This window comes from Poecilia mexicana, unplaced genomic scaffold (genome assembly GCF_051168715.1).
Source record: "Poecilia mexicana isolate PSO_F unplaced genomic scaffold, ASM5116871v1 scaffold_13, whole genome shotgun sequence".
NCBI classification, from domain to species: Eukaryota; Metazoa; Chordata; class Actinopteri; order Cyprinodontiformes; family Poeciliidae; genus Poecilia; species Poecilia mexicana.
In genome coordinates, this window is record NW_028263382.1 from 25429762 (window position 1) to 25457759 (window position 27998).

Below are 27998 nucleotides of genomic sequence, written 5' to 3' on the forward strand. Positions count from 1 at the left end.
TGGAGACACAGTTGCTGCTGCTAAAGCATCCAGGACAGCCAAGATCTTGAACATATTCTCAACTGTCTTGGCACTAATAATCACCATCACTGTGACAGTTGTAAATCTTATTATCTTCCTAAGTTGATCAAGAACTGATGAACTGAACCCTGAGCATAACCTTCCTTCTCATCTTCACAACGACAGCAAAATGGAATAAACGAATGAGTTCAAAGATTCAGATGTCTGTATGAATGTTAGTCACTCATGTGCTTTTTGATGTTGTTTACAAATCATAAAAAACAAAAAAAACATATGTATGTGTATATATATATATATATATATATATATATATATATATATAAAAATCCAAAAAGCAGGGGAAAATGTAGAAGTAAAGCTAGAATTCAGATTAAATGCATTTTACAACAAACAATGACTAAATGCTTGAAAATACTTTAAAAGACAGTATAAAAGACTTCACTGGAATGTCAAAATCATCCTGATTTGATTAAACGTATATTTAACCAGTAAAATACAGATTCAGTTTAGAGTTGATGTACACCTATGGGAATGGGTGTTTTCAGCTTTTTTGAACCCATCCAAACTTTCTCTTTGAAAAGAGAATATAGCATACATAGTTAAAATTTTTATAAAAATCAAGTTTCTGTTTTCATTTTCCTAATGGGACGGCTATTTGTGTCCAAATATGATGCATCTTACCTAAATATTTGCACTCAGATTCAATTAAACTGGTTAGGATTAGATGAGAAGATGCTAAAACACCATTGGCACTCACTATGTTCAAATTATGTTTAAACTTGCAGCTATTGATTTGGGCAAGAAAAGCTCTTAATTCCAAGAATGATCAATTTTTCATTCCTAATAAGCAAGGTTAAATATTTTTTTCTTCTCGCTTGCATTAGACAAAACACACACACCAGATTAAAGCATCTGAACTATTGACATAGGGTGATTTACAGGCTTATGTCGTCCATTTTGGAGATAAATGTTACTGACAAATAAATAAAAGGTTAAGGTAATTTATCTACAATGACTGGAAGTACGTATGAAGGAGTTAAAGTAACGCTTTAGCTATTATTGCTTTTGAACCAAAATAGAGAAATAATAAAGAATCCTTCATCACTTTAAACTAACATGCACATAGCTGGACATATTTGGCTATTCAAACAGAACGATAACCTCAAACGCCAATAGAAATCAGCTTTGGAAAAGAGAACCTATAAAGCAAATACGTACAATGTTTAAAAGTTAGATCTATAACCAAATAATTTAAATGACAGCCACCATTTCTGACATGGAGAGTCTTCATATTCAGGCAGTATAATCTCACGACCTTGTTGATATAGCAAGAAAAGCTGCATGGTTTCTCTGAAAATTGGTGAGAGAAATTCACAGTAGTGATGCACGTTTTGTATATTTGAGCCGATATTAGTAACTTGAGTTTGTGTAAATTAGAAAAAATAGAATAAAAGATACACTTCGTATTATTCATTTAATTGATCAGTACTCTGCATTATTAGTCTCATGTAGTCCACTCCAAACAACACAATCCATGCTGATAATGAGAATGTGTACGTTTCTGACAGGAATTATGTCTTTACTCTTACTGCCCAATAAAAGCAATTAGTAAACTTTGTTTTTATTATGTTTGTTAAACTTAATTTATATATATATTGATTTTTGTTATGTTAATAAGTTCTCTTAGTTTTATGATAAGAATGGAAACAGTATAACTGGCATGAGTAACCCTGGTAAAGTATAATTTAGATTGCTCAAACAAGTAATAAAATGCAATCCAATCCTAATCCCACTTTATTTATAAAGCACATTTACAAACAGCAGAGTTGAACCAAAGTGCTGTAAAATATGACCTTTAATAAGAAGAAACACAAATGTAGAACACACAGAGCAGAAGACTCCAGAACAAAAGCAGTGAGGATGAAAAGTCTATGTTAATATGAAACGTTTGGCTGTGATTTTACCTTCAGCCAAAGGCAGTGTAATGATCACTATCATTGAACCGTATATATTCTTTAGCTTGTTGGTTCTACAAAATCAGCACAAACTGACATGTAGATGAAGTCAACAAAGAGTCCTCTAGCAGCTAAAGTGATTCCTTGTTCCTAAAAAAAACAAGGAAACATTGTCTCACATAAACCACATCATGCAGGAACCACTTGTGGAGACTGAGAATTGTTAAAAAAAAAGACAGTGGTTTAAATTATTCAGTTTTATTCATTTCTTCTTTTCATCATGCTTGTAGAGGACTGTTATTGCCACCAGGAAGAAAAAAACAGGTGCTTTATTGTTCTATTACTACTTTATTCTGGACTCAAACAAGTTTAAAAGAAGGAACAATGGCCCTTTAAAAGCGATTGTCAGAGTTCATCACTACGCACCCTAGGCTGGAGTACTACTGTGTAGTTTTACTATTTCCCGATTGAAGTTGAAACTGATGTCCATAAACATTTTTTTATGCTTTATGTGATTGCGAGGTCCATGGAGTTATGGAACAAAAACAAATGTGTAGATTCTACTTTTGTAGGAGAAATTTAGAAGTTTGGACATTATGGTGCTTCACTTTTAACCATCTTTAGTAAATGCATAAACCAGCTTCCTCAACTACAGATGAAAATGAAACTAGTTTGATCTAATATAACAACTGATCTCAGCTAAGGTTGTATGAAAAATGTTAAATTCAACCAGAGACACTCCAGTAAACATTCAAACCACGTCTAATTTAATCTCTGTTTATTTTTGAGAAACGTGTGGTTGTTGAGGTTCATACCCAAAAGCAGAGAGGTGAGGTAGCAACTGAGTTTGAGGATTTAATGAGAGTCTTCAGAGAGTACAAAAGTCCAGGCAGCACAGATGAGCAACGAAACTGAAACTCAAACACCGGTAGACAATAACTCAACGTAAGACAGCTAAAACAAGGATCCGACGGGGAAACATAGACACAGGCGGGATTAAAAATACAAGAGGTAATCAGGGAACACGAGACACAGCTGGGAGCGATCATTACAGACAAAATGACACAAAAACTGACTGCATTAGTTTGCACTAGTCCTCAGTTTTTAAGCCTGGAGATGAGGGCAAAAGGAGGCCAGACAAGACACTTGCTTTTATTCTGGACTTCAATAACAAAAAGAGAAAATATACACAAAAAACAAATAATGGTGCATTACTTTCAAAAAACTAAAATTTGCTTTCTATGTTGGGGCAAATGGCAAAAAATGTTATACATCATAAAATAATCCAAATATAATGGATGTTGTTGTTTTTTTAACAATGCCATAAAAAATATACAATAGATGTTAAATTGGCAACATCACATTGAATTGTAATGCTATTCATTTAAAAATAACTTACATTGAGAATACACAGAAGTCTGATCTTTATTTTAAAAGAAGAATTGCTGCCAGAGTTTATAACATATCAGGTTAGAAGGTTGATCTGGATCCTAATGATTATTACATTTTCCTTAATAAGTTCTGGCTGAAACAGACCAGAGGAACCAACTGGTGTTGTCTTGCAGACAATCAAGTTCACATAACACAGACATTCACACTTGACATTCACTGCAGAAAAAAAAAACAGCATTTTAATTATTGTATAAAATAGTTGTTTTTGTTCAAACACGGTATTCATACGAAGCTTCAATAAACTGGTTTTAACTTGCACAGAAAAATCAAGCAGCCCAGAACAGACCACGGCTTCAAACTGAAACTGTTTATTGAGTTTGTGGTTTCAGCAACAGGATCTGAACGTGAACCAGCAAGAGCTGCAGCACCTAACAGAAACCAAAGTACAGGATCTCTTCTTCCTTAAAATTCAGAGGGTTCTGCTCTGTACGGAGGGAGGGAGTTTTACATAACACCTTTCACAGATTAAAATCACAAACTGCTTCAAAGACCAAACACAGCATACGATAAAACATCAAGTTAATTAGTAAGAAGCTTTTCTGTACCACAAATGTCTCCACCTGCTTCTTTTGAAGGAGTCAATAGTTTCAGTGCAGTGCAAGGACAACAGAGGAGATTTCCACAGGCTGCCTGAAATACCAGAACTGATTTTGGCCATTTGACTTTAGTGCATGGGAAGAATGGAGTTTCAGCATATCAGCAATATTTTTGAGAGACTATTTTATGTAGGGCTTTAAGAACGAAGACTAAAATTTTAAAATTAATTCTCAAATTTATTGAAATCCATGGAAAAGAAGCCAACATTGGAATCTCTACTGGTAGAAGTCTTGCTGCAGGATTTTGCATGGTCTGAAGGTGATCCAAAGCAGACTGAAACAGATTAAAAGACTCCCACAACAATACAAAAGTGAAGAGATAAAACCACTGATAATCATCTCAAGTTCTGCTTTTGACACAAGCACTCATTAATGTTGAGACTCAAATGATGTCGAACTTGCATAAAGGACACTCAAATTTCTGAAATTTGATTTATCAGAAAAGCCTAAAAAGTTGACATTTGAGATCACTTTCCATCACCACTCTCCAGCAATCTTGGGATTTGTTTTGACTCCATCCTACCCTTTGATTACCATATCAATCCGTCATGGCAACATGTTAAAAGTTAAGAAAATGGACTTCGACTCATCAGCCATTCAGCAGCTTTCCATGTAACATAGACAATAAGATAATAATCGAATGTTTCTAACACATTACGGTGCCCAGAAAATGTATTCAGTTTTTCGGCAAACATGTTCTGCGACCTGTGAGAATTTAATTCACACCTCCGCACACAGGAGATACTGAGTGCCATTGCTTTAACCACAGCAGAGAGGGCTTAAGTAGGGCAATGTGTGAGTAACACAGACTTGTGCATTTACTGTCGGTAAGGAAGGTTATTTATGGTATTTTTCTGTTTTTTAAGTGTTTCCTCCTGACTACATGTTGAGGGGCGAAGGTCTTATCAAATAAAGAAAATTCTAATTGTAACACAAAGAGGTGAACATTTAACTATTTCTTTACTGCACTGGATGAAAATATAGTTTGTGGGACATTAGAAGCTGGACTGGTTGAAATTCTGGCAGAAGCAAGGTTGTATCTGTCTCTCCGTCTAAAAAGTATGTTTATGGTGTTTGAGCAACTGGACTTTTGTAAGGAATTGATATGTGCTACTGTTTTAGACAAATATTAAGGTAGGACTAAAGCTATGGAGGGAAAGCTGAGTCAGTTGTCATATGTTTTGTTTTGTAGTGACATTTTTATCAGTATTTTATAAAATCTTTTTTTTCTGCTGTCTATTTCTAAATTTGCTTTCTTAAAAATGAATTGTCAAGATCTCAGATGATAGTTTTTCTTAAAGTTAAAATGTATCTCTGTGACAAAAATGCATTGAAAGGTATGAAGCTACCTTGTATGCCTAGTTTTTTTTCTCAATTGAAATCTCATTTCTCTGCATTAAATATTTATTTATAGTAGCAAGTCAACCTCTTTATTACATTGGAGTCTTATTTTACAGCTCAAATATAGTTTAATCACTGAGCTAGGCCTGCAAAATAGTCTTTGTATTGACAGCCCATCAGACAACAGTATCTTTTAAATTTAAAATATGCTTTTCTAGCAGAGATGTTTTGAAGATGCTTAAAAGAAGTGTAAAATATTGATTATTGGTGCTGGGCAATAAAAAAACCCCAGCAAGGTTAAGTAATGTTGATACTGAGTAAAACTTTTAAAATGGATTGTAATCATTTAAGAGCTCTAAATGTTGCAAATTACTTTCCAAAAGGCATTGAAGTTGTCAGGGGGTGTTTCTGTTTTAGAGCTCCATCTTAAGCTTTCCTCCACATCTGTGTTTTTTTTTTTCCCTATCACATAACCAAAGTAAGTTCCTGTTCTTTTTTAGCCACACCCACAAAGCATAAAATGTTTGTTCCAGCAGCACCACCTCCTCAAATGACAGGTTCAAAACATAAGCCAATATACCAAACCTGCAGAATCCACTGAAAGGCCAAGCAATCATGCCAGAATCTCAGACCAGCGTTGCCCCAACCTACCGTGGTTGGTCTATTTTCAACATTATATGCTGCTGTTGGCCTCTTGGAGCTTTTGCACTCTATTACTCTTGTAAGGTAGGTAATCTTTCAACAGTATTAAAATTAATTTCGCTCAAACATTTGTCCTTTTTTTTTTACCTCTACCTTTAAAAAAAATATTTACATTTTATGTAGTATCTTTTATACTATACGTTTCTCACAGATGATGGAACATCTGCTTTATTGTAGTCATAAGTCATACAGTTTTTATGAATGCCAATGCATTAATGATTTTGTATCTGAATGTGACACGACTGGTGCAAATAGCAAAGATTTCAGCATTATTTTTTGATCTCATCTTCATTGATGCAACTGTCCATGAATATGTAAGTGATTGTGATCACTGTTGATTCTAAGGCAAATACTGCAAATGAAGCTGGAGACACCGTCGCAGCTCAGGACGCATCAAAAACAGCAAGGACCCTGAATATCCTCTCCCTCATCTGTGGACTCATTCTCATCCCTATCATCATCTATTACTACAGCCAAAATCAGAAGCATCACTGATTTGTCGCTGCAAAAATATCTTCTTCTTTTTCTTCTTCTTCTCCTCCACAAATGACTGATCTTATCTACATCTGTCAACCTGAATGCTGTCAAAAATATTCTTTGGTACATTGTTTCACCCTCAATTGTAAAATCATTTGTTGACAGAAAACAGCATCATTTAACTTTGTCCGGTGCTGGTTGCAAATAAAGAAAACTTGAAACGGCGTTGAGTTGTGCAGTTTTTGTTTTTTAGGTTCTCTTTGAAGCATGGGGTTATTAGGAAAAACTTTTTTTTTTTCCAAATAATCAAACTAACTGTAATATGATACAGGGAAAATCTGAGTGAACAAATAAATGAGTTTTTAAAAAATGTTTTTAATTAAAAGGAGAAATAAAATAAAGCTGATCAATTGTGAATAAATTGTGAAGCTGATTTCCATCCTGAGTACATGCCCATGTTTTTTTTTTTTTGTTTTTTTTTTTGTTTTTTTAACAAGCCAGTACAACAAATAACCTGAATAGGACTTGTTTGACAAAACAAAAATAAGCTAAAATACCTTACGAAGCAGCACGCCTTGGCCAAATTAAAAGAAATTAATGTGGAACAATGTCTTCCAGCCAGGATTAATTTATAAAACATTATCAAGACTTTCATTTTAACAAAACGCCACAGGAGACTCAGCTGAAGTGGAGGATGTATCAAAAACAGCCAAGAAACTAAACTTCTCCTGCTTCTTACTTTCTTTACTCACAAGCCGGGCAACAGCAGAATTACAATGGAATAAATTAGTGGAGGTCCCTCTATTCATTTATTTTTACATATTTTGCAATATCGGTGAAGGAGGTGAAGGAGGTGAATCCGTTTTTTACAGATTTATTGAGCAGGGTTAGAATTACAATTCAACTCTCAGTTTTTTTTTTCATACCAGTGTAAAACAAGAATAACTTGTTCTGTTTGTATATTACAAATGTATTACTTACGTATATATTAACCTGGTTTAACACATTCCTGTCATTACAGCATTTAAATATACAAACGGGTTCTCTTCACTGAGAACTGAAGAGTGTTCTGTAAAGTTTTACTCCAAACCCACATGCTAGAAATAAAATGAATAAATAAATAGATGTACTTAATCTTGTCAAGCATTCAGCAACATTCAGCAGTTTTGCGTGTAAAATAACGGTAATAATAATAATATATACTTCTAAATAATACACAAACACGAAAAATGTTGCATAGTTGCAGCCTGTGAGGAGTTGATTCACACTTCTTCCCCCAAGAGTTACAGAGAAGCAAGAAAAAAATGCTTTTAACCACAACTAAGACGATTTAAATAGAGCAACGCTCGTATGAAAAAAATGACTCATGCATTTGCTTTCAGAAATGTACAGTATTCAACAATGGCTTGCTATCACTGACATACTATAAGCTTTTATTTGAACTCCAAATGTATACATGAGCCCTTTTTAAGAAGAAATTGTGGACGTTTTGTCCTATTTTTTTTATTTAGCTGAATCTATTGAAGTATGTTGTAGATTTTCTTGAGCCCAGGACCTTCTTGCTACCTCAGTGCTACCAAATGTGCCACTGTGCAGCCCAGGATCAACATTTTTATTTTGTTCTGGTTGCTTTTTATTCACTTGAATTGAGGATCTTGACTTTCAGAACCAAACATGTTTTTGTTGTTGGGTTTTTTTCAAGCTTAGATTCCTGATTGCACAAAAGTGAGGAAATTATACAATCATTGACATAAATTTAAATTTATATATTGTTAAATTAAATTTTTGGAAAAAGAGAGAGTCATCTTTACACAAAACTGAAAACCCGGAAGTTTTGAGTATTATCTGATAGTGATAGGAATCAAACCTTTTATTTTGTTCATATGGCCTCCATCTGAACTCATCTGTTGATCTTTACTTTTATCAGTCTCTTGACGTAGTGCAGGGTCTATGCAAGTATATTAGATAATGATGGTTGTTGGTTCAGCCACTCTGCTCCTCCTGTGGCTCTTTGGCTTCAGAGCTTCTCTCTCTCAGAAATCCTCCAAGATGTGATAACAGAGATGCTTCTCTGTGTTTCACCAGCATTTTCTCTACCTCCTGTTTGGACAAACACAAATCAACCAACACACAACACATGGAAAAAGGAACTGGTCAGACTTAAAAGTCTTTAAATTCACATTTAGACTGCCAGTAAGCAGATTATGCCTTTAGTTTCATACAGAGAGGGAATTCACAGTTCTTACATCTTCGGACAGTAGTCCTCTGCTTGGTTTATGAAGCTTATGAAGCAGTGAGACAGCATGGGGGTCTGACAGCGCCTCCTTTAGGTCACCCTGCTCCTGAAACCCAACGCACAAGCTTGGGTCCAGTCCAGAACGGATGCTCAGTCGGGCCTGAAAGAGCTCTTGCAAACAGTCCTGTAGAGTCTGGCAGGAAGTGAACAAAAAAAAATTAAACAAATGCTCTTTTGAAAGCACTTACAGCTTCAACCTTCAGTTATATAGCAATTAAAATACCAGCGTAATATAGATTTCTTCAGATTTTATAGATCTGTAGTCACCTTGAAGAAAAGTCTCTGGAAGGCCGGACTAAAGTCGGAGCTCATGTCTTTGGTTTTAATGTGTGAGAGACAGTGAAGGAGCATCAGAGAGAAACCACCGACACACTGCAGCCTCTGACGGCGGACAAAGAGCGTCTCCTCTGCTTCCTGTGCATATATGCAAAATAAAGCTGGTCATGAATCACTTTATCATCTTGGAGATGGACTGAAATGCAACATGCATGACCCATTACTAACAATAATTTCAGTGGACTGCGTTTTGTTATATTTAAAATAAGGATTCGGTGAATAATATTAACTGTTTTATGACAGTCAGAAAACTTTAAGGCCTGCAGTCCTTGGTGGTGTAAGCTGAACGCTGGAGCAGTTTGAACGTTGAAGCCGATTCTGAAACTAACCACAGAACACACAAGCTGGATCAATGAAAGTTACAGCGCCACCACAGGTTTTATTTACAAGAAATCTGCTTGGTTTGGCCTCATTACTTCAGCTCTCTGTTCCCATGAAAAAATATATATATATATTTCTAAAAAAATTGAAAAAAGTTGAGCAAGTGAAAGTGCTGTGTTTATTTCCAGTTTTAGTACAAGTTTTGTGAAATATTAGCAATAAGGCTATTTTTCTTAAAACTATTTTGGTGAGATGAGTTTGCTGCCAGTCCAGCTCAGTAACACCATGTGGTCACTGAATCATCACAGACTGTGTAAACTTCACTCTGAACTTTAAGCAGCGCAGATCGTGTGACCCCTCCACTCCCAAAAAAACCCCCAATAACTGGACGTAATTCTGGATTGTTTACCTTTTTTCAGGTGTCACCTGTGTAAATGTTTTACAGCTAGGAGCTGCTGCTCTTTAGATCAAGACGGGTGAGTGGAAATCGAAAGTCTTTGAGATGCAGTCTGAGGTTGAAAGAGAGAACTGAAAAGAGCTACGTGTATTTTGGAGAGATTTCAAATATAGACGCTGCAGCTACGTGATCATTTGCATGTAATTTTGCTGAAGGGGAGAGAAGAAGGTGCTGGTATAAAGCAGACCTGGCTTTGATAACTTTGGTAATAAATAAAGCTCACAACGAATTCTATTTCAACCGTTTATTTTTCCAAACTATGGGACAATTTGTAGTAAATTGTGTAGTTTAAGACATTTTTTTTTTTTCAAACTAGAGTGATGATGCTGGTCCAGTCAGGAAGCAGCAAAGCTATCACAAATAAATAAATCTTGGCATATGCACCGTCATAAAGCAGTACTTTACCTGATAAAAGAAAGAGTTCCTGAAGGCGTTGTTTACGTAGTTGTTGTTGGGCAGACTCACAGCTATCTGAAGTGAAACAGCTGGAGTCTGCAACAAAGGAAGAAAAACTCGAAGGTGTTTTCATTTATCTGAGGTTTTATAGAGACTAACAAGGTAAAGGTGCATGTCATTATTTGCACTTTGAAAGAACATACACAAAAATGATTAATAAATGGAATATTCTATGACTTTCTCACAGCCTGAATTAAAAGAAAAAGCTAAATACCAACAATTGTGCTTCAAAGCTTATAAGGTTCATGTTTCCAGTCAGACTGACAGCTGAGCACCAACCAGTTTTAGATTATGCAGAGTGTCAATCAGGAATAATCCATGCTGGTAGACCAGGAACTCTCTGGGGTTTAGGACTGAAAGGTCCAAAGGGATCAGCTCTCCTTCGCATTCCCACTGGGCATCGAGGAGATCCACAAAACCGCTTCCTCTGCCTGAAATTAATCAAAATGAAATTATGTAAATTGTGTTCTTTTTTTATTTCTCCAGATGGTAGTTTGATTCCATGCTGCAGTGGATGTCAACTAAAACAGAAGGTATTTACACATTTGACCAAACATCTCCAGTGTTTATGGATGAAAATTTCTGCACTCACTGCTAAGTTCGTGTCCAAGTAAACCAGCCTTCCCAGCCCAGGCCTTCAGCCGAAGCTCCAAGTCCCTTAAGAACAGGGAGAGAGGAGAGACCTCCACCAGCCTCTTCCACTGCTCCTCTGAGGGGCACAAATCAGTTAATGAGGTGTCTAGACCATAAATGCGTCCTGTGTTTTGATGTACTGTTAGTAAATGTACTGTTTCGGACTAAAATGTGGTCCTAAAGAGACTCTTACTTATATTACAAGGAATACCTGGAGTAGTAATGACGGCTGCGTGTGTAAACCGACCAGGGTCCTTCGTCTGCTGACTCTCTGTAAAGAAACAAGGACCGTCATGTGGATAGTTCCTGGGTTTAGGTGAACGTGCACGACAGAAAAAACACAAACAGCAAAAATCTGAGCGTAGATAAATTTAATAACCCTAAATCTGTGACAGATGACTCTTTAGATCATATTTATGCTGAAACTGAGGTGAGGATTGACTGTTTTCTTCCATCCATGTATCAACAGTATCTGGAAAATACCATTTGAAAGTCGGAGACGAGAGCCAAGAAGCTTTTCAGCTTGTGTCACTTAAAATGGTCGAGGGCTGAGATATTTCCAAGGTCATAATCAGAAAAATTGTAAATGGTAAGGAATAAGCCACAACAACCCAGCATTTATTTACACTTGATAATGCTGAAATGTAAAGCCAGGTGCACCTAATGAGAAATTCATTACTTTAAAGAAGTTTTGCCCTTTTTAGACACCAGACATTTAATTTGAAGTAATCCTAACTGTTGAAGTGACCATTGATTGGAAACATTACAAGAGCTTTAAGAGGCCTTTAGAAAGGACAACCTCGTGGCCTCTGAGTCTGGTAAGGGGCTTAGGAATGTCTCAAGATTATTTCGAATGAGTCGTTCCAATGTTTTGAATGACCTCCACTGGTTGTTCAAGCCTTACAACAGTCTGCTTTAAGTAATATTTTACTTACTTTATTAAATAAGTAAGTAAAGTATGATGCATTTAATTTCTGAGAAATTAAATGCATCATTTTTGCCACATCTTGTATGAATTTTGCAGTTTGTTTATGTCACTTTGGGCTCTGTGTTTCTGTGAATCCCTTTGGTTTGCGGTTCTGGTTATTTCAGTGTTTGCTCATGTTCTGTCACTGATTGTCGTCTGTTCTGCGTTTTCTGGTTTACTCGGCGACGACCGAGTAAACCAACCCCCCAGGCCCCCGGCCGCCCTAGTGATTGTTTCTCAGTTGATCAACAACTCACATCACGAGGACAAATAAGACGCTTCTGTTTCGGCATCTAAAGCTTAAAGAGAGGAAGGTTTCATGCTGCTTCTAACCAGTGTTCACTGAATTCTGAGTTGTTTGTATGCTACCGCTATCTGGAACAGACTTAACAGTGGCTAACCACATTTTGCTGTACCACACATCATGCACGAACATCTACCACCTACAGAAAGAACTACCTACAGAGTGCACAACATTTTCCACAGGGGAGTTAGATGAGGGCAGCTGTCGTATCTCACCCTGCGAGCGAACGCCAGACAACGCAGTCTGTCGCTGAGAGCAGGTCTGGAGGATGCCGTCCTGGGATTCAGCAACATTTACAGGTTCTCTCAGTGACTGGGTTGAGTTCCCTTTGGACACACAAGGGAGACATTTACTCTGGAATCAAATGAAGGGATTCACTGTAAATTAGAGACAGAAATGTTAAATTCTGGGTGTCTGGTGCCCTTCGCCAATCATGAGCGAGAAAGCCTGGATGCCAGTTCGTGGGGAATCACACCTAAAGTTGGTTTAACTGAGATTTCGTTATCTTGCACACACTTTAAGTGTTATCTTAAACATAAGTTCCAGGTTCCAGAGCAGAAGATAACACCATTTGGGCCATTTAGAGATAAAAGCAATATAGTAAACACTATATATCGTCACTGAAAGTACTTTGCCAACATCTACACATTCCCTACTTGTAATATTTGTGTCTGATAGTAAATATCAAGTGAGATGTTGTGTTTAGTCATTTGATTCTTAATCAGTCTTTTTATGGAATACTTTTTTCTTTTAGGTTTTATTGGCTCTAGTAGCCTTTATTTGATAGTGAATTGACAGGAAAGTGGGTAATGAGAGATGGGGAAAGACATGCGGCAAAGATTGCCAGGCCGGGAATCGAACCTGCGACGGCCACATCCAGGATTAAGGCCTGGATGTGGTGACGCAGGAGCTGTGTGCAACTCCTGCGTCACCACAGCACACCCGTACTATTTTATTCATAACTGATTAATTTCTTGGACAGCTACTTTTTAACTGAGTGAAAATATGTTGAGGAGGTGCTGTTCTACCTGAGAGCAGTTTCTGGGTACTCTACCCATCTCTGCTCTAAGATCATTTATGTCTTATGGCATATTCAACCCAGAAGTGATAGACTGGTAATGTGACCGAAAGGAGCAACAAGAAGAAAACACATTCAAAATCAAAACGTAAATAGAATAATTAAAAATAATAATAATAATTATTATTATTATAAATATATTTCATTTTGAGGGAAACATTATTGTAATCCGCAGAAAACTAGTCACAAATAGTGCAGATGAAACTCAAAATGAGAGTTTTTACTGATGTCTAAATGGTGTTTAAAAGTTGGGACTTTCAACGTTCTTTTTCTTTGGTTAAATTAGGACAGGATTTTTTTTTTATTAGTGTAACCATCTGGGCTGCATACAGGCAAAGCCAGACGTCACTGAAACACCTGGTGCCCAGTGATGAGAGGGAAGAGAGTGATAATAAAGTTTACTGGAAGTTGCTGACATCTGTTTCCAAAGCAAACTGATTCAACCGAATTTTTCCACTTCCTGATTTCAGATCCTTCCAGACTCTGATCTGGTCCGTTCTCAGAACACATCAGAATCCAACAGCAACACATATCTACTGAAGTCCGTCTGAATTACATTCTCGACGACGTGAAACAGTTTGAGCTTGCGAATAAGGACGTTGTTACGCAGCAGACTCCAACATTTAGAGTGCAAAATAGCTATAAGTTGACATGAAAATTAATTTCAGAAGTGATTTGAAAAGAATTAATCCTATCACAAAAATAATGACAAGTGATTTAAAAAAAATAACAAATGTTTAATGATGTCAAAGACTTTAAACACAAAGTTACACCAGTGGAAACATACAGACTGATGGTCGGATATTGTGAGAAGGGCCTGACTGCTGTAATCCCAATAAAGATTTTTGGTTATTGAGAAAGGTATAAAAGTTTTCAGCTGACCATTTTTGAATAAAATAGTTTTGTTTTTTTTCTAAATTGTTAATTTGTGGGATATTTATACTCGTTTTACATAGTTTTATCCTTTTAGAAATGCCTGTCTCCTTTTTGAGCAGAAACAAACCTCTTGGTTGTTTCAACGAGCGTGAACAGGTTCGGGCCTAACTAGAGCGAACAAAGGGCGTACCTTTCACCACTGGAACAGAGCTTGTCCACACTCTGGACGGGATCTCCAGGCAAAACTCCTGCTTTCTCGACGAGCCTAAGGCACGTCAGAAAACAGACGTAGACAGTAAACGACCTGTAAACCTTTTAGTTCCACGTGTAAAAGACCAGCACTGGTGTTTGGATGTGAGATGCGTGATGATGCAGTTGGCTGATGCTCCTGTACCGCAGATTTGCTGGTTGCAGATATTGGACAACAGGTTTGTTGAAGGTTTTTCTTCCAGGATCACATTCAGTCGTTCAAGCAGAGGTACGACCCTCTGTTGGAGCAGAGCCATCATGGTGACGTTTGGCTTATATTCACTGCATTGGATCAGGCCATAGTCTTTGTACCAAAACTGTCCACAAAGTACTGCCTATAAACAGCCAGACAGAAAAATGGGAACATTACAAGAGTTAACAATTGAAGCTGCACATCAGTGATGAGTAATTGCATCTACAGAGATGCAATTAATCCATCTCCTGTATGTAATTTGTTACATACGATATTTAGCTTTTTTTTTTTTAAAAAAAAACATATATCCAGTTGCCGATAACATGTCTTGTAAATCTTATGAGCACTTCTGTGTCTTCACCTGGGCTGTGTTGGCACGCAGCCGAGAAACAAGTCTGACAAAATGGAGCGACGTGAGAGCAGAATCCACCGCTGTCTGTGTGGAACAACACTGCTCCCATATTTCTCGGTGCCTCAGCTCTCTGTCCTGAAAACCCAATGATTTTATATTGTTAGTAGCTTATGATCAAAAAGTGCTGTTGTTGAGAACAAACCTAGACTTGCTGAAGGATTTTTTTAAAATTATTATTTCAGGCCAAAAAAAACAAAAAAGGCCCCCGCCGTGATGTCAGAAATAAGCCTAGAAACAATTGTTCTTACCATCGCATGGAGGTTTGTAGACCAGTCTCCTGGCTGGGACGTCCACGTCTCATTGTCTTGTTGCAGCTGATCCATGCACACATCCAGCTTATCGAGACCAGACATAAGGGCCGAGTGCCAACCACACTGCTGGTCCCATTCCTCTTCATCGCCTACAATCAGGCATGAATATTCATACCTTATTGTGCTGCAATGCAAATCAAACACTGCAAAGTGGCATTATGCTTGGAAGTGATGTTACCGCACGTAAGGATGTGTAAGGCATGTGGCGGCAGGACCAGAGCCAGGAACGAGCGCTGAGCTGCTCTTCTCTGGACCTCAGTTTGTGCAGCATCCTGCAGCTCGACAGCTGCCTCCTTCAGCTGCTTCCCTGACCACTGGACCTGCAGGAATATATACAGACTATTCGCTCAAGCTCAAATAAAGCATATACACACGCACACACGCACACACGCACACACACACACACACACACACACACACACACACGCACATACATCCTCTTATGAAGCTCAAAGAGCAAAGATGCAGTTAGTCATTTCTGCATTCTCTGTCAACATCTAGAATCTTGACATGAATACAGTTCTAAAAAAATCTATTTTATCTGTTTTTATTTTTACACATTCAAAAAGCTTGAAAAGTCTTGATTTGCTTCCTCTATGAAAGCACTATTCCTTACAAACAGCATAAAAACTCCCCCTGCTGACCTGATGAGAATTTGCATCTGTGACACTGAAGAGATGCTGGCATAAAGCCGAGTCCAGATCGATGAGGACGTCCTCCTCACGCTGCCTCTGCTGCTGCCAGTAAGAGTTTCTCCCACACATTTCCCTCTGCAGCGCCTCCACCTGACACAGAGCAGGAGAAAAAGCAAGATCCAGATCAGTTATCTGCCTTATCGTCCATGTGACTTCATTTACTACATTATAACTTTTGATTTAGGGATTTGTGCACCTACTTGTACACCATCGGTTTGCTCCGCCGTCATCAGCCAGAATGAAGACGTCATAGGCACAATGTTTTTGCTGGACACGTCCAGCCTTGCTCCAACTACTGGGGCCAACAGCCCAGTCACTGGATCCACAGCCTGAGCTCCATAACGGATTGCCACCAAGCCTGTCGGGTGCAAGCACATGCTTGACTCGCTGATGTAAATATCTTGCATTATTCTAAAATGAAGAATTGCAGGTTCTTGTTATTATCAACATGCCTTTTCCTTTAGGGTCTTCCATGGTTCCTGCCAGAGGAATTGCATTCCCAGAGATGGGATCCCTCTGGCACCCAAGCACAGGAACACTCAGACCGGATCCCATAGGGTCAAGATACTCCATCCCCAGGAGAGCTGGCAGACACATATCTGAAGCTGGCAGAGGCATTTCGCCTGATTCATACCGCAAAGATGAGCAAATTAAATAAACTTAATGAAAAATAAAGATCATATAAAATCATGTAAAATAAGGCGGGACAAGATTCTTACTAAAAAGAAATTGTTGTTTTCTGAGCCTCAGACGCTTGCTAATGGTCTTATAGAACTTTATATCAACATTAAAAATCACATCTAGCAAAGAATAAGTAAAGATATTCTTTGTTCTCCATAGTATTTCTAGGCATTTCCCCATTAAAATGAAAAATAATGGTGTAAAGGTTAAATTTAGGCTCATATGAGACAAACTGGTCACATGCTTAGGTCTGTAAAGGGTAGCTGTCTGTGATATGTAAAGGTCAAGTGAAAAGACTTTGGGTTAGAAAATGTGTGTTCTTAGGCTTCTGACTCTTAAATGTCAGACTTAAAAAAAAAATAAAGACCCTGTTTGTCTGCACGTGTGTGCTCACTGCTCATTGGCCGGCTCTGTCTCAGTTTCAAAACAAATATGGTGGATAAGGTGACTGCTCCACTTTCACTGAGACAAGTTGAGAAAGTTTTTCAAGCTTTTCAAAGGCCAAATCGGCAGCCTCACTTCTATTAGACCGTCCCAGGACAGACACGTACACTCATATTGGATGATCCCTCATTAAATACTTAGAGCCCCCCTTGAAACTACTCTACTCTTCTTTGGCTGATCTTGTCAGGCGTCTGTATTTTGTTGCCTTTGTGTGGGTTTTTCACATTTTGCAATTGAAAAATAAGCCAGGAACTAAATATGCAACGGAGAGCAAAGCGACACCTTGAACAGAGGGAAAAAATGGTCCAAAATGTGTTTGTTTGTTTTTTTTCCACAAGGACTCCTTACCCAGTGTCCCACCGTCCTGCTGCAGGTGCAGAGTCCAGTCCAGCAGCATCTCAAACCGGGTCCACAGCTGCAGCCCACAGTGCAGACTCCTTTCCCAGGCCTGCTCGAGCTCCTTGCTCGCAGCTAGAAGATCGTCCAGTCGACCGCTTATGTTCTCGTTGCCCGGATGGCTCTGCATATTTTGTAGAGTCGGGTCTGAACCCCAGTCATCAGTTAGCGGTTTCAGGAGGTCCAGTGCTTTAAGCATCTCAGCCAGAACCTGAACCAATTAAAACATCTGTCGCTCAAGGTAATTTATTACAAAGCAACTCTGCAAACGTACAGCTTTAGAGTCGCTGGTTTACTCTCAAAGTCTGTGCTTGTGTTATGTATTTATCACATGTTTCATAAAACATAGCTCACCAGGAAACGAGGAGGAAAAACGAAACACTTTCCTCACTGCTTGGTCGTTTCGTATCTTGGTATCGTGACAAGTATTGCACAGCAAGTCATATTTTTACTGGAGTTGGAGTTAATCAAGTACCTTGCTGTCTAATAATGCTTGATATCCTCCTGCATGAGGCACCAGCTGTCCAGCTCTAATGGTGACTCCTCCTACTCTCACCATCTGCCCACTCAGAGGTTCAGTGAAGACCTCGCCGAGCAGCGCTCCACCTACTGGCAGTACATCTCCTAGAGGACAAGCAGAGCAAGTCCAAATGACAAAAGATCTGTAATTTAAGTAATAACAGACATCTAGCAACGCTCACCTGTCACCAGATCTAAATGGACCCCAACAGTGAGCACAATGTTCCCTGTCCTGGAGTCCAGCATGGGATAGCCAATTTGTATTGGCTGAGGCAGGCGGGAGAGTGGGCAGGTATGCAGCCTTCCCAGGGGGTAAACTAGTCCAGTCTGTGGGTGGATGGTCACTGCCAGGGTGGGTACGGGGACGCCTGTGTCTGGGTCTGCCGCGGGCATGCCTAGTTGTAACCTATGACCTGGTTTTAGGCCTTTGAGACGAATGCAAGGCAGGGGCAGCTCTGAGGGGCAGGAGGTGGGAAAAGGAAGAAATGGAAGGAGGGGGCTGTCCAACTTTCTGACATCACCTGATGCAGCGAAAAGCACACAAAGTATTTTTCACATTACAATCAAGGAAGACAGTTTACTCAGTTGGTGAGCTGAAAGGAAAATGAGAAATGGTTTCAAATTTTTTTAATGAATAAAAGTCAGAAAAATTTGACATACCTTTGTATTTACTCCCAGTAGTCACAACTTTTCTTAGAACCACTGTTCATTGAAAATATATGCATTTTACAATCAGCATCTATCTGTTTTGTACATCTGGAAACTGAAATTTTAACCCCTTCTTCTTTGCAATAAAGCTTGAGCTTACTCAGACTGACATATGTGATTATAATTTTCAAGTAATGCCTTGATTTAATGACTGTCTTTATGACTTCTTGCCACTGTTCCAGTTCAGTTTATTGCATTTATACAAACCTAATCCACAAATATCATCTCAAGGCACCACTACATATACAAACAAGCCTATATAGTATATACAGAAACATAAAGCCAAATCGTTCCAATAACATGAACAAATAAAAAGTCAATGGCAGACATTCCAATTCAATCCTAGCTCACAATACTGTCACATCCAGATTATTACACCAATAACTCAGTGGATAGTATTGAGTAAGTGACCTTGCAGCAATTCCTGCTACTGAACAAGCATGTGGCGACAGTAGGCAGCCGACGGCATTAAGTTGTTAAATCCCTCATGTTGTTTTACCGTTCAAAACTTTTCCATTAATCTTATCCCTGACCCCATGTTCCTTGATCTTTCTGCAGTCTGTTCTCCATCTCTAAAAACCTCGAAACATTCGTAGAACATCTGTATTTATACTGTAGACAAACACTCAGATGGGCTCTACCAATCATGTATCTCCTGAAGAATTCAATTTCACATTCAATAATTCAACTATTAAATGAAAGTATTAGCATTAATGGAAATGTCCAGGCATCCTACCACTGGAGAAGACAGTTTGGTGTCCCAGAGATTAGTATACGTTGGTGTGTAATGTGTGTATCAACCTCCAAAAAAAGAAAAGCACAAGACCTTCTGAAGATCCTGGTGGTAAGAGAGTGTCATTATGGCCAGTAATATGGGCCGTGTACTTACACGGGCTAAAATTAATAAAAAAAGAGGCAATTTCTCCAAATTACTTAGAAAAAAGCCAGACTCCAGTTTGCAAAGGCACTCAAGGACAAAACACCTATTTGTTAGAAACATGTCCTGGGCTTTAATGAAATTGAAATTGAAGTATTTGATCATAGTGTCCATCACAGAGAAAGCCTGAGAAAACCGTCCCAGCTGTGAAGTGTGGGAGTTGCTGCAAAGGAGACTGGTGCACTTCACAAAATGGACAGCATCACGGGGAAAGAACATTACATGCATATATTGAAGCAACATCTCAAATCTTTAGCCAAGAAGCTAAATCCTGGCTGAATAATCTTGGGTAGAAATGGGTTTTCCTAAGAGTCAATGTGTTAAAAAAGTGGTTTAAGGACAACAAAGTCAATGTTCTGGAGTTGTCTTCAAAAACACTGATCTCAGTCTCATAGAAAATGCGTGGGCAGGCCTGAAAGGTTTCCAGCAAACTACTGGGTGAAGCTTGTGGAAGAACACCCAGAAGATCTGACCCAAATCATACATTTTAAAAGGCAATTCTACCAAATACTGAACAATTCACATTGTGTTTTAACTTCAAAATCTAAAAAAAAAAAAAAAAAAAAAAAACACCTGATTAGTTCTCTACATGTCATATATTTTAAATTATTTAGTCGTTCTGCATTTGTACGCAATTGTTTCATTATAAAACACCTCAGTGTAAAGGATTTATATTAACCTTTAGGATGCATAATTGTTATTGCAGTTGAGTTTATTTTTATTACCAGCAGCAGATCCTTCCTCTTGGCAACTTTTTATGACTTTATAGCCATATCTGCTCCAAACAAACTCAGTAAGCCCTCATAACTCTGCTGTAACTCACACATCCCCGTTTGCTCAGCTTCCTCGATTCCTGTAAATATTCTGTTGTCTTCTAAGTACATATTTATTGATGTCACATTTTCCTTCTCTAAAGACTAATCTACTCAGCTGCACATTACTTTCAGTTTGGCTATGCAATTTCTTTTAATACCTGTACAGCGTCGTTTTTATTGTAAAAGTCCATTATTCTTATTTTTTGTGATTTTTACCTTTGTGTGAGTATGCATGTCCCACTTACCTTAACTCGTTGCTGTGACACCTCAATATTTCTATTCTATTCTGTTCAGTATTCTCTTCGTCTTAAATATGGCGTTTTGTTTCATCACAGTATGTGTGGTAGGATGGAATCGGCAGTGTTACCTGTACAGAGGTCCGTAGTAAACACTAATGTGGAACTGACAGGATCATAGGCCACGTTGCCAACGATGGGTAAAACTCTGCCAGTCTGAGGGTGAATGAAATAATCAGGTGGCACTGCCATGGTATGGCCGCTGCTCAGCAACATGTGGCTTTGAGGGTTTGGCTTCATGAGCCCGGTGACTGGATCGCAATGAACCGCAGCAGGGACACGCAGAGACCCGTCAGGACCTGAGAGGAGGCAGAGGTTGGACATTTTTTGTTTAATTTTTATCTAAAAATCCTGATAATACTACCAATTAACAAATCTAACTTATGAAAAGTATTTTAGAATAAAAAAAGGGATTTATTTAAATCATTTTTTCTTCTTGATACAGGCTATATGTTTTTGCAATTTTATTATTTGTTTTAAGAGGTTTTGTTTTCGTTGTTGCAGCACACGTTTTTAGCAGTAGATGGTGCTGTTCCTCCAACATTCAAGAAGTCCTTCATGGCATCGTCATACTACTTCAGAAAGTACTGAAGATCTTTATTTTCTTCTTCTTTTCCAGGGCTCATTGACTCACCAAAGATGTCGTCTTTGGTCAGGACGGTTCCCGTGCCGGGGCAGAGCAGCTTGGCCCCGGTGCCTTCACCCAACAGCCCCCACGCTCCCTGACGGTGGCACTCTGCTGCCACCAGCTCCCCCATTTCATCCACAAGGCACGTCAGCCTTTGGGTCAAACTTAACATTGGTGGAAAAATATATTTAAAACTACATAGTATTTATTTCAGATCTCTTCGATCCATACTTGACAAATCTTTTACATTTGTTGGTGAAGCTCACAAGAGGCCTGATTGCCGTTGGAAATCTTGGACAGCAGTCCGGTGCACTCCCTGCATCGAGTGGTGAATACACTGTAGACCCCCTGCTTGGCCTGCTGATCTCGTCTCAGAACCTAGAAGGAACCAGTCACGTCTATTTCACTTATCCTCTTTGGTAGGTTGTTCATTTTAGTTGGTTGCTTCCAAGATTTACAGTGTTTGGCATTTCTTCCTACTGCCTGTTATACTGTCGGAGAGGATGTATTATTAAATGCACCTTGTTCTTGATTATTTGGCAGAGAAGCACCACAAAATTCAAGGAACAAGCATATTTAGATTTATCAATCTGACAAACCTTTATTTATGATTTTACTTTGCCTTAAAAATGTATTTATACTTCTCGATAATCAGTTTGCCGTCCCATAACTAAAATCTTCAAGATATTCAAGATGTGGGGAGAAACAGTGGTAAAGTGTGAATCTTTTAACAATCAAAAACCTGAAACAGATGGAGCCCAATTGAGTCTGAATCTTTCCCCCCAAAAACTGAATAAATTCATAACAAATCACTTCTGCAGTTTGTCAAAAACCATGCCGGGTCAAATCAAACAGGTGGGGGATGGCGTTCTGGTCAGATGACGCTACAATATGTCTGGTGAAAAATTAAATATGGAATCCAAACATAAAGCCAGAGTTACAATGGACTGTATTAAATACATTCATTGCGTGGATGGCCCAGTCAACATCCAGATCGAAATACATCAGAGAACCTAAAATACTAACGTAGCAGCAAATGTTGCAGCTGAGAGGTGCACATTAAATCTGGAGGCGCTGCAGCAAACACGGTGCATTAATTATATTTCTTCACAATCGTAATCCCACTAAAACATATTGAAATGTATAATCCCAACATGAGAATATGTGGGAAAGATCAGAATGTAAGAGCACTGCCATAATGAGACTTGTACAGTACCTCAAGCTGATTGTCGAGCAAAGTTCGCAGCTGGGAGGCCAAAGCCCTCCGTCGCCCCACTTCTTTCTCCATCTCTTTTCTCATCCTCTCGTACCCTTCCCCCACCCTCTCCTCGGCAATCATGCCTGGGTGGAGTAGCTGTAGTTTCCCAAGGACTCCCTGATACATCTCTTTTACCTGGACAAACACAAAAACACATTAGAGACAAAATCATCATACAACTATTGTAATCTGAGCCGGCAATCATGCAGCCTCAGCAAACATCGCCAATCCTCAGGAGACATAAGCATTTATGCAGCACCGTCTCTTCTTACATGTCTATTGCTGCACTTCTTCGGGGCTGTAACATTAATCTGTTCTCTAAACTGCATCCAGCCAATTAAATAGGAAGGACACGGGACAAAGAGAAGTGCCCAGAAGAAAACAGAGACCTTCGTATGTGATACTTAGCCTGTTTCAATGAACCTGAGTGATCTGTGAAGCACACATGAGGAGGAAGAGGAGACGATGAAAGAGAAGACGTGCACAATGTTTCAGGGCTTTTATGAAATCAATTTAGAAGTCAAGAAGTGAATGTAAAGATGCGCTTCATTAGAATGTTCTTTAATTTTTATGAGAAGACTCCAGCCTCAGGGCTAAGCTAAAAAAAATAGATAAATAAAATAATTCCATAAGAAATTACAGAAGATTTACTTTGTAAAGGTTTTTCTCACATCAAACTCCAAAACAAAAAAAAAACAAACAAAAAAAGGCACCAACAATATCCCCGGTTACTAAAAGAAATATATTTAACACATGGATTGGCAAATTGATGAGACAAAGTCCCAAGTGGATTTTGTGTTCCTGAACAGTTCTGCTTCACTGAAGCAACAGGCTTAAGTGTGCGAAGGATAAAAGAGGGAATCAGCGTCGGTTCCCGTGCTGCCAGTTTACGTGGCGAATAATCCGGAAGTTTCTACCTCCGTTGTGAGCTGCCCCAGTCTCGCAGTGACAGACAGGCTTTGTTTAAGCAGGAGGCTGTAGAAAGTGTTGCTGCTGAAAGCCTCCAAATCCACCTGGTGCTCATAATCCCAGAACTCATCCAAAACATCCGGGCAGCCTGCTCTTCACAAAACAGGGAGAAACAGGGATAAAAAAAAAGAGGGAATAAAAGTATTTCAAATCGCATCAGGAAATTATTTTTGAAGAACATCTACAACTTTCAGGAGAAGTATTTGTATTAATTAAGGTTTTTGTGATGTTGCCACCATAAATTAATGTAGTGTTTCAGGGTATTTCCACCTGTTTTAGTGTGAGTGGATGTGATAAATAGAAAATCACAAAGTACTACCTGTTTGGAGAAATGCGTGGAATCCTTAATTCCTGTACTTAGCCCCTCAGATCACAACTTTATTGAACTACCTTTTGCCACATTTACATCTGAAACTCTTTTGGTGTAGGTCTTTACCGACTTTGGACACTGGGAGATATTAATTTTTCTCCCATTCTTTCAGAAATAGCTCTAGCTGAATCATACCATCAATTCTTTCTTCGATTATAGCTTGCTGTAAATGTCACCCCGCCATTACTACCAGTGTGTGTTGATCTATTTCATTGAGTTTCTGTAAGGTTTTGACAGGTGTGTTAAATAACATGGACAAATTTAAGGTCTGCAAATACTTTTACAAGGGCCCTTGTAATGAGCTGCATTAAAGGTTCATTAAAAGCTGTTGTTCATGTGTGTGTGTTTTGGAACATCTACTTGGTTCTGCTTGGTTCTTCCTAGTAATGGCATCAAAAGCTGTACAATAGTAAACGGAAGAAAGGGCCCCATTGATAAAAATGCTTGTTTTCCTTTTCGCTGTTCGTCACTGTACACGTGCCATCAGCTTCGTGACGTCAGTCTTTTTAACAGTAACTGGTTGGATGACTGCACCACCCAAAGGTCAGTGTCGGTGTTGCGTAAGAAGTCACTGGGGTCCTCAAAGGCCCGGTGTTTGGACAGAACGTGGGGTCGGTGCACGTTGCAGGTGCATTTGTCTAAAGTTGCCCATCACATCTGAATGTAAGTCGGGAAACAAATTATCTCCTAGGCTTCTAAAGAATGAGTAAATAATCGGAGTATTCCACCTGGCTGAATGGAGTCCTTCATTAGCCTAGCCTGTTGATTCCGATGGGTCTTCCTAACTGTGAAAACCCTTGAGCCTTTTGATGAGTAGTCATCCATTTGGTAGGCCAGCTGCAACGAGCGATACCTCGTTATGATTGGCTTCTTTTCCGGCCACCCGTATTCCTGGAACATAATCTACAAACGCAAATGTTTTAAAGTTACCATATAAGATTAGTGAACGTCTAAAACGCTTGTGCGCCAAAAAAAAAAAAAAAAAAGACGAACCAGCAATGCGACGCATAAGCAGAGAACGACCACAGCTCCAAACAACAGCCCGCCGGCGACCAGCCAATCAGGTCGAAGCAACAGATCACGTCTTCTGCTGATTCCCATCTGGGTCAGACGTCGAGGAATGGTTGGGAAGAAGGGTCCAGGCTCGTAACACTGGCCCCCTGCGGGCATCACTCGCACATACTGAAAGGCATTGGCATCCGTAGTTAGCGACGCTTTACCATTTATGTCACAAATTGCATGAGCCATCTGCTAACTTTTTTCATGTGCTGTTCTTAGTATTGATCATGACAACATTAGACAATTCAATCCAAACACAAACGAGATTTTAAAAAAAGTCAAAACAGCAAAAAATAATACATCCGCTTTTGAAATTATATGTTTTTATAATGATTTTTTTTTTTTTTTTTTTTTACAAAATAAAATTACGACGTAACAAAGTAGCTTTAATTTTTGAATTGAGGTTTACCATGTGTTTATGCCGATTGCTGCTAAGCGTGAAGACGTAAACCCCCTGGTGGCTAAACACCAGCGAAAATAAGGTAGGAGGAGTCCAGGAAAGGGTCAACTCCTCTTCCAGCAGCCGGAGCGCACCCCAGTCAAAATCGCTGTTTGTGTTGTAGAGATTGTCGCTGGAAGAAGTGCAAGAGACGATGAACAAAAATGTCAAAACAAAAGTAGCAAAACACTCAAACCTGGAAGAATCCACCACCTGACTTACATGTCGTAGAGCGGGTAATGGCGTGTGCTGACGGTGAACAGTAAAACATCCCCCAGTTGGAGACATGTTGTCGGGTTGAGGACTCCAGCTACACTCGACACACTCTGGTCTTCAACATCACTCGGGTCTTTGCTCCACTGTCTGAAACGAGGTTCTCTTTTTGCATCACTGATATTCTCCACACCGCTGATCTCATCTAAAACTTCGTAATCTTCGTCTGTAAATCAGTCATGCAGAACAACAGTATCAATAACGCAATAATTTGGTTTGCAAGAGTTGAGAATTTCCGTGCGTTCATTGCTATTTCGATTGGCGTGCGGCAGTGACAAACCGGTCGAGCTCTGTGTGCGGTCTGGAAACAGTTGCTGGATTTCCTCTGGGAGACCGCTGAGCAGGCCAAAGAGTCCTGCCTCTGGCGGCCGTGATACAGACGAAGAAGAAAAAGGAGGTCATGAGGGTGACAGGGAACCACAAAGAAATCAGCCTTGCTAGATAGGAAAATCCTATTGTTTACGTGTCTGTGATAAGTGCGTCTCCACCTGTTGTCTGAACAATGTAGACAGGACGTGAGGGTTTGCGATGGCTGCGGCACTGCAGAGTCCCCCGGGAGTCCCACCTTTCAAAAACCGCTTCCAGCACACCGCCCGAGACGCTTGACACCTGCAGTCACACAATGACAAGTCTTTACCATTAATAGGTCAATGCAACACAAGAGATGAGGCTGCAGTTTCACAATGAAGATGACAATACATGCATGTATGCATTATCGGAACAGGCTTATTTGTCTATTGTGTTTTATTCAATAGGAATGCGACATGAATATGAGTGTAACAATTGGGTGAAAAAAAAACATTGAATACTTAAAATATAAGATAACATTCAGTCATTTGGTACATTTTATCAGTGTTACTCTGTTGTCCACCTGACTTTCATAGCTCCATGTCAGAGCCATATCCTGATCATATCTGCACTGGAGCTTCAGATGGGTTGCTGGCTTCCACCTGCATAGGCCTCCACATGCAGCTCTGCCAGGAGGCTCTCTGCACACACACAGACCCAGCTCCCTGTCATAACCATGGTAGTCCTCTGGTGTTTGGCACACCTGCAGAAAAACAGCCAATGCAACTCTTGTGACATGTACGTTCTCTAATTAATTCCTCTAAACCAACACAACTATGAAATCACTGCTGAGCAAAAGTCACGGGAAGCAGCTTCTGGTTAAATATTAATTGGGTTTATTAAGCTTGGAGGCTTGTCAGGTTCATGGGGTAAAGGGCAAAGACATCCAGGTTGTACTCATTACCCGGAGTGATTGTGGACTGTGTGCTTACTCGACGCATTCTCTAAACAGGTCATACATATCTTCTGTATGAGTTTCCTGTCTCATATCATTTTGAACAAGATAAACCAAAGACCTTTCCCCTAGTTCTTCCTTAGTGTATGTGAAGGGCCATATCGTAAGTGCAAGCATTTACCTTGTCCTTGCAGTGAAGAGACCACTGGTGATGGTCCAAGCAGTCCCCATATTGTGTGCGAGACTTTCCATTTCTGCAAATGCTGTACAGCTGCTGCACACACATTTCTCCATCACTGCTGGACTGGTATCCGATTGTACAGAAGCAACGGCCATCAGTTCTCTATGGATATAAAAGGAGAAATAAAAAGGTCTAAGAAACGATCTGCCGATTGGTTGAAATGACGAAGACAAAGATTTAATGAAAACAAAAACATGATACTTTCAACTACAGCAACTTTCCTTATTTATCAGGTTCTGCATTTATGGTTTCTGCTCTATTTCACTTCCTTAGGGGTGCTGCTGAGATGCTACTGTCAACTAAGCATTTGCCCAATCTCTCTGAGTACCGGATTTGACTCTTTGCCTACAAACTGCATGCAACACATGTTCAAACCTATAACCTAACACAATGCTTTGCCTCCATGGGGAACACAGAAGATTGTCAGACTGAGAACACAGCAGGAAATTCTTTCTGCTTCTCCAGTGTTACCATAGCTCACATCTTGGCTGCCCCGGTAGACCAGTTTCTGTCTTTTTCTCTTTCTTTGTTTCAGTTTTTTAACCTCGCCGTAGTCCTGTATTTTCTCTATTGAATGCTGTTTTCACGTTGTTT

At 39.2% G+C, this 27998-nt stretch overlaps 1 protein-coding gene across 1 annotated transcript; it reads right to left on the minus strand.

The window, feature by feature from the left end:
* Positions 1–7402: 7402 nt before the first annotated feature.
* On the minus strand, positions 7403–27506 carry si:dkey-103g5.4 (uncharacterized). Its single transcript, XM_015007473.2, has 32 exons — positions 27345–27506; positions 26792–26971; positions 26409–26529; positions 26201–26281; positions 25870–26086; positions 25618–25780; positions 25143–25331; positions 24878–25052; positions 23728–23867; positions 22769–22945; positions 21800–21930; positions 21559–21716; positions 20996–21223; positions 18351–18689; positions 18125–18273; positions 17602–17860; positions 16581–16733; positions 16329–16486; positions 16078–16218; positions 15612–15753; positions 15371–15522; positions 15072–15197; positions 14663–14852; positions 14459–14533; positions 12530–12640; positions 11255–11314; positions 11003–11119; positions 10690–10841; positions 10360–10446; positions 9108–9254; positions 8791–8973; positions 7403–8644 (listed from the first exon to the last, which is right to left on the minus strand). The coding sequence occupies exons 1-32, from the start codon at positions 27447–27449 to the stop codon at positions 8528–8530; spliced, it is 4923 nt and encodes a 1640-aa protein (XP_014862959.2). The 5' UTR covers positions 27450–27506; the 3' UTR covers positions 7403–8527.
* Between the last annotated feature and the right edge of the window lie 492 nt (positions 27507–27998).

Excerpts from the sequence above, each read along its gene's own strand:
- si:dkey-103g5.4 (XM_015007473.2), bottom strand. The coding sequence starts at position 27,449 with ATGTGTGTGCAGCAGCTGTACAGCATTTGCAGAAATGGAAAGTCTCGC. Across the intron at positions 26,972-27,344 it reads CTCTTCACTGCAAGGACAAG|GTGTGCCAAACACCAGAGGA; the intron begins GTAAATGCTTGC and ends GTTTTTCTGCAG. Across the intron at positions 10,447-10,689 it reads CTCTGCATAATCTAAAACTG|ACTCCAGCTGTTTCACTTCA; the intron begins GTTGGTGCTCAG and ends CCTTTGTTGCAG.